The sequence below is a fragment of the Sinocyclocheilus grahami genome, unplaced genomic scaffold (genome assembly GCF_001515645.1).
Source record: "Sinocyclocheilus grahami isolate Dianchi unplaced genomic scaffold, SAMN03320097.WGS_v1.1 scaffold1183.1, whole genome shotgun sequence".
Classification (NCBI taxonomy): Eukaryota; Metazoa; Chordata; class Actinopteri; order Cypriniformes; family Cyprinidae; genus Sinocyclocheilus; species Sinocyclocheilus grahami.
Genome location: NW_015506362.1, coordinates 192,886 through 200,514, shown reverse-complemented (window position 1 = coordinate 200,514; position 7,629 = coordinate 192,886). Strand labels below are relative to the sequence as shown.

General features: G+C 41.8%; 1 protein-coding gene across 1 annotated transcript in view; it reads left to right on the top strand.

Moving 5' to 3' along the window:
* The first annotated feature begins 3,735 nt into the window (after nucleotides 1-3,735).
* nme9 (NME/NM23 family member 9) overlaps nucleotides 3,736-7,629 on the top strand; it is a 19,308-nt gene continuing 15,414 nt past the window's right edge. The window contains exon 1 of the mRNA XM_016253456.1: nucleotides 3,736-3,887. Within this exon, the coding sequence (XP_016108942.1) occupies nucleotides 3,736-3,887 (152 nt within the window). The remainder of the gene's footprint in view (nucleotides 3,888-7,629) is intronic.

Below are 7,629 nucleotides of genomic sequence, written 5' to 3'. Positions count from 1 at the left end.
TAGTTCCAGAACTAAATGTACGGTACTAAAGTACTGGGACGATTTTGCGCGAACTATTTCCCAGTACCATTTAAAGGGTTGCATTCGCACCGACAGTGTGTACTAAGAAGTGACGTAAGCCGGTCGACAGCGACGTCATTTGTGTGCGACGTTCAACAACAGAAACAAAGAACTACGTTAATAACAGGAGGATCGTACGCGTTTGGCCAATCAATGTCTACTTACGTCACGATTAGTACCAGTTGTGCTGGTTAGACCCTGCTCCAGAGTAGGAGCTAATTTGGTTCTCGAAAAAGGCAGTCCGGTACTAAAATCGTACCCAGTTCCGGCGGTGCGAACACGCCGAAAAGGGAGTAGTTCCACAATTAGTTCTGGTACTATGAAAAGGTTCCTGCGGTGCGAAAGGGCCTATTGTTACACAGCTTGGGTACCGAAGGCCAGTGGCTGTTTTACACCCTGCCTGATACAAGAACTACATTTGAACATGCAATGAAAGCACTAGAGGACAATTTCACGCCGAAAGTTAATGTTGTGGTCGCTCGACACCGTTTTCGTCAGCGTTCTCAACATGCTGATGAGACAATTCCACAGTTCCTGTCTGCTCTGTGGGAATTAGCTTCATCATGTGCTTATGCTGAAATGGAGAGCGAAATGCTGCGGGACTAGCTGGTCGAGCGATCGTATGCCCCAGCAGTACGAGACAGACTTTTGTTGGAACCGTCACTAACGCTGGACTCTGCTGTTACTATTGCGTGTCAGGTGGAACAAGCGCTTTCAAACTCGGACATGCTCAGTGCGCAAAGTTCGGTTCATGCCGTGGCATCCAAGCCATTTCGGCATCGGAAAAAGAGCACGTCACGTTCTGAAGGAGCAAAATCTGTTGCTGATACTACACGAAGAGTAAATCGCATGTGTTATCAATGCGGAGCTAAAAATCACCTTGCTAATGCTGCCGATTGCCCTGCTGCCTGTGCCAAATGCCGTACCTGTGGTAAGATCGGACATTCCTCTAAAATATGCCATTCTTCTAAGGATGTTAGGGAAGTAGTCCCTGACGTGGTTGTTCTCTTGACTGATGCTGTGAATACTTCGGCAGACAAACTTTTATGCAGTGTTTGTGTTACAACATCAAATGGACTTTCAGCTGAGACTAAATTAGTCGTGGACACTAGCTCTGCAGTGTCAATTTTGCCTGAAGCCATGTACAAAAGACATTTTTCGGACTGTTCACTCACGGCTCCCAAAGTGAAACTAGTCACGTACTTGAAAGAGGATATTCCAGTCCTTGGATGTTTACATGCAGACATCTCACTGCATGATAAGTTAACACCTGCATGTCTATACATTGTCAAAGGTGGCTCTGCATTAATGGGTATGGACTTAATTAGAGCTTTGAAATGTTCTTTTCACTTTGATGCCGTGTCTGCACCTGACGACTTGCACGCAGTTGTTGGTGAAACCATTCCTGCTCCAAATTCTTCTGTGGGCTGTGTGAAAGGCTTCGTTCATAAGCCTACAGTCAAACCTGATGCTACCTCAGTACGCCAAAAGTTACACCGACTGCCGTTCGCTGTCCGACAAGCTGTTTCTGCAGAACTGGACTCCCTATTGAAAAAGGGCATAATCGAGAAAATCGATTCTTCTCCTTGGATTTCGCCTATTGTCGTGACCGCAAAGAAAGGAGGTAAAATTTGTCTCTGTGTTGATCTGCGTGAGCCAAATAAGGCACTAATTGTTGACAGCCATACTCTGCTGCACATGGAGGAACTTTTGAGTGATCTTAGAGGTGCCTCCGTGTTCACTACAATTGATTTAGTGACTGCTTACCATCAGCTTACTTTACACGAGGAGTGCCGAGACATCACAGCTTTTATCACGCACGATGGCCTCTTCAGATATTGCCGGGTTCTGTATGGCCTTGCCTCTGCGCCGGCTGCATTTCAAAAAATGATGGAAACTGTTCTTAAAGGCATACATGGAGTCAGGAATTACCTAGACGATATTATCGTATATGGCACTACTCAGGATATTCATGATGCGATGCTGCGCACTGTCATGCAGCGCTTATCTGATGCAGGACTGGAACTGAACTGGGAGAAGTGTACGTTCAGCCAGTCGTCCCTAAAATTTCTTGGACATGTCATTTCCAAGAAAGGAATTCTTCCAGATGATGAACACATGTCTGCGATCATTGATGCCCCTGCACCGCACGACCTTGCTTCCCTGTGCTCATTCTTGGGCCTGATTTCGTGGTACAGCAGATTCCTGCCTAACTTCTCTTCTGTTGCTGAGCCATTGCGTGCACTGCTGAGAGATGCATCAGATGCTAATTTTGAACGGACTGACTCTGCTAATTGCAGCTTTAAGGCATTGAAAGAACTGCTTTCTAGGAGCTCGGTGCTTGCATTGTTTGACACTTCCCTTCCCATAATAGTATCGACGGATGCATCCGCTTATGGACTGGGAGGTGTTTTGACACAAATGCAACCTGACAAGTTTGAGAGAACTGTATCATTCGCTTCTAGAACCCTTACAGCGGCCGAAAGGAAATACTCTACAGTCGAGAAGGAAGCGTTGGCTTGTGTCTGGGCCGTAGAGAAGTGGCGGCCGTATTTATGGGGTCAACACTTTACACTCAGAACTGATCATAGTGCACTCACTACACTACTGGCAACTAAGGGAATTGGCCGGGCTGGTATGCATGTTGCCCGGTGGTCAGCACGCTTGCTTTGCTACACGTATGATGTAGTGTACCGACCTGGAAGTCTTAACTGTGCTGCAGATTGTTTATCCAGGCTGCCATTGCCAACAGAATCAGATGATGCTCTGGAACCGGAAATGGTTGCTTTTGTTACGGGATTGCCTACTTTGTCTATGGAGGATTTCCTTTCTGCTTCGGAATCCTGTCCACAGTTAGACATGCTGCGTTCACAAATCGGTCAGGGCTGGCCGAAAAATGGCCATGAGCTGGATCCTGTTCTGGTGCCTTTCTTTCGCATCCGTGATGAACTGTGTGTTGATGGTGCGCTGGTGATGAGAGGTGAACATCGTGCTATTGTTCCTTCTGCGTTACGCAGTCAGCTAGTAAACCTGGCACATGAGACACACCAAGGAATTGTTCAAACTAAACAGAGACTGCGTGACTTATTCTGGTGGCCTCAGATGGATACTCAAGTGCAATCCGCAGTTTCTTCCTGCCTGACCTGCCAAATGAATGATAAATCAGCAAAAACTGCACCTGCTCCACTTCAGCCTGTCAGTCTGCCATCCGATCCATGGCAGAAACTAGGAATCGATATAGTCAGAACGTTTGAGAGTGGACCTTCAGACTGCCGTTTTGCCATCTCCTTAGTGGATTACCACAGTAAGTGGCCTGAGGTGGCATTTGCGCCAAATGTTACTGCAGAGGTGGTCACATCCTTCCTTCAATCAGTCTTCAGTAGGGAGGGCAATCCTCAGTGTGTCGTAACCGACAACGGGCCTCAGTTTCTCTCCAGTGTGTTTGCAGCTTTCTTAAACGAGAGGGGAATAAGTCACACGCGTAGTAGTGTGTACTACCCACAGTGAAACGGGGCTGTGGAACGTTGGAACAGAGTTCTGAAGGAATGCATCCTTTCTGCAGAACAAATGGGAAAACCATGGAAACATGCAGTGACTGAGTTCTTGCAAAATTATAGAGCTACTCCACACAGTAATACAGGTGTTTGTCTTTCTGAACTTTTACACCATCGCAAAATGCGTACAAAGCTGAACATTTTTCCTGTGGGCCCTAAGAGTGACAAATGCGCTCAGGTTAAGGACACTGTGAGTAACAAGCAGCTTAAGAGTAAACGTATACAGACAAAAGACGTGAAGCCAAAAACCACACTTTCAAACCAGGTGACCAGGTGAGAGTGAAAATACCTGTTCATGTGAAAAAGGGAGCTTCTAAGTTCTCTTCACCACTGAACACTGAGCAACAAATCGGCAGAAGTACTTTCGTGCTGAGTGACAAAAGAAATCCAAACTAACACATTTCACAGGTCCTGTTGCTACTCAACATGAGAACTTGCAGTCACAAGTGACATTTAATCCTAGGATGAGTAGCAGGGTGTGTAGATCACCTGTGTGGTTGAAGGAATACAGCAAAGCTACCCGTTGAACGTTATACCTGCTTGAAAACAAAAGAGAAAATGCATATTGTTTTGGTGTTACACTGTAAGTTATGTGAACCGTTATAACTGCCTGAAGTACTTAAAATGTGCATCGGAAGTAAGATAATTTCATTACAGTGTTAAATGTCTGTTGTAGGGTTAATGTAGGTAACAGTACACAGTAATGGTTATTTGCTATTTTGGTTACTTAAGTTCTTAATGAGGTTGTAAATTGTCATAACCTTTAAACAGAAGGAAAAAAAAAAAAAATAATGTTCTAAATAACCTGTGATAAGAAGAACCCTTTCAAGTAAGAGGGGAAATGTGGTGTTTTGTAGTTTAACCCCAAGGTGGCAGTATATTGTTACGTGTAGAGGTTCTACTTAGTATTCCCTAGAAGAAGCCATACAGTGTAAAAAGGTAGCATCTGTTGAATAAACGGTTAAGAGGATTTACTTGTGCAGTTACTGAGTACCCGAGGACACAACAGGCTCAAAGATTTTTTTGACGTCACATCGTACTTCAGCTTCACATCAAACTTTCTGTCCAATCAAATGGTCTCTAGAATCCGAAGCCCCGCCCCCTACACTATAAAATATGAAGCTGCGGCTGAAATCGGTCACTTGTCCACAGAATTAGTATTTTCTGTACAGTGAATGGCACGTAGTGCACTATATAGGGGACAGGGAAAGATTCAAACAGTGTAAATATGCTTTCCATTGAGGAAAAAAAGAAGTCTGGTTTGGCGCTGTGTCACGCTAACCACCGCACCGCGCACACACTCTGCTCCGGTCCAGAGACACGATAGCACGGAGCGGATCACATGCGCGAGTCGGCGCAGACCACAAAATGTATCGGAGCTTTTTGAATTCTGTGATATAAACAAACGCTATTGGCTACTTTGAAAAGGGGCGGGGCTGCTTGATATGTCCCGCCCTCTCTTCCTGTTTCAGTTAAAATGACGTCAACACATAGAGTAATGCTGCTGTTTCTAAGCATTTCAGGGGACCTTTCATCTGTAAATTTCCACCCACGGTGCGTCGGTGCCATTATTTTGATTTCGCAAGCGACAACGGTGTACCAGTTCTAATGCCATGGCGAAAGTTTGAGCAAAGCATACTAACTGTTCTGCCTTTGTCTGCACAGACGAGCACAGAACACTGTTTAGATCTAAAATAAACATGCCATTTATTTCCCAGCTGTTTACCTTCACAGACATAACATATGTTTTTAAAGTAAGCTTGTGTGTGAATGAGAACTCAGTTTAGTGCTCACATGCTGTGACAGCCGCTTTCTGTGCGTGTGCTTCAGATGTGTGCACTCAGAAAACTGTATATCAGAAGTTTCAACTCATATGGTTTAAAACGCATGATTTCAGCACGATAAACATGATAATCAGAACCATAACAGATGGTTTTTAGCAGGTATGGCGTAGCTCTATTCTGGGAAAGGGGGCGGGGAGCAGCAGCTCATTTGCATTTAAAGAGACAGGCCCGATAAACAGCGTGTTTCTGCTTCCACTCAAAACAGGCATTTTCAAAATAATATAACAAATGATCTGTGGAGTATTTTGAGTTGAAACTTCACAGACACATTCTGGGGACACCAGAGACTTATATTACATATTGTAAAAATGGGCATAATATCCTTTAAGGCAAGACATCAGTGTTAACTGATATAGGGTATCACCATATTTCCCAAGTTAAATAGTAAGACAATTATTTTGTTTTACACGTTTTCTGAAATATTACGTTTTGCATATGTGAATAATGCATTATCTAATTAAACATGCTCAAATTTACATACAATTCCTGAACAGAAATCTAAAGATCACTTAAAGCCAGGTTCAGAATTCTTGTTTGATTTTGTTGACATATTAAATATTATTATATTATATATCATATTATATTTTATCACTTCATAAATCAGAAAATACTGTCAAAAAATAGCTGTTTATAGGAATAAAATGTTATATAAACCAGGCGAGTGATATATCAACAAACCTTCAGAATATTGATATGAATAAAACTGTAAAGTTTGGTGTAAGTCCTGCTGAAGTGGAGAAAAAAATCATTTTGAGAAACGGCCTTTAAAGAAATGTGTTGTGATTGAAATCTACAGACTCAAACATATAAAGTGCAATAAAAATATACACTTAAAAGTGTATTTAGCATGTTTTCTTCCCACTGTAGTCTGAAAGAAGATATGTTATGGAAGCAAAATAGATCCAAATCTCAAAATTGACCATGATGCAGTGCATGAAAATACAATTAGTCTGTAGTTCAGTAGTTCAGAGTGCATTAAATATTAAACATTTGTTCAAATGAGGAAAATATTTTGGGCTGTCAGAATTGTATCCAACTTTGACCAAACATAATTTCCTTTAACCTTTATTTAACCAGGCAAGTCATTAAGAACAGGTTCTTATTTACAATAACAGCCTGGCAGGAGAGTTAATGTCTCCTGAAGGACATACAAACATACAGTACATACGTGTACAAAACACACAAGAGAGAGAGAGAGAAACACCTCGGTTAAAACATTTTGTGTAATAATTTTTTTAAATGCACACACTGTAAAAAATGACCGTGAATTTAACGTTAAAAGACTGTAAAAATTGCTACAGTAAAAACCTGTTAAATGGTTAACAGTAAATTCCCCTACTATATACGGTGAAAAACTGTGTTGGACATTACATGTATTGGACATTCATTTTACGGTAGTATACCGTTTTTGGAAGTGAAAAAGACCGTATAATTTACAGTGAATAACCGTAAATTGACATTCCCAGAATTCCCTGCGTTACATTTAAAATTTGATGTTATTTTGTTGAAATAACTATGTTTCTTCTTAGTTTTTTCTTACCAGTTTTGTATATTAGGGTTGTGTGTTACACCTAATGTTGTTAAATGAATGTTTATTGCATTATTTCGGTTTCATGTGTGTTACCGTGATGGTGTTTGTGTGAATGATGTTATTATTTAAAAGCTGCTTGTGATGGGCTTTGGTTCATCATGTGACTTTCTCATCACCTCCTGCATTTGGTGGTTATCAGTGTATTACAAAACAGGTACAAAACAGATTTCAGTACTTCAATAGGTTGGTATATTAACATTATATCAGTTAATGAAATTACGGTATTTAACTGTAAATTTAAGTTCAAACCTAAAACGTTGCGACCATATTTTTTACAGTAAAATTCCGGCAACCACAGCTGCCGTTTTTCCCCCCGTACATTTTATGGAATTTTTTTTACGTTTTTTTATCTATCTCTGTCTGTCTTGTCTATCTATCTACCTGTCTGTCTGTCTGTCTATCTGTCTGTCTGTCTATCTATCTCTGTCTGTCTGTCTATCTACCTGTCTGTCTATCTCTGTCTGTCTGTCTGTCTGTCTGTCTACCTACCTGTCTGTCTATCTATCTATCTGTCTGTCTATCATCTGTCTGTCTGTCTGTCTGTCTGTCTGTCTATCTGTCTATCTGTCTGCCTGTCTAT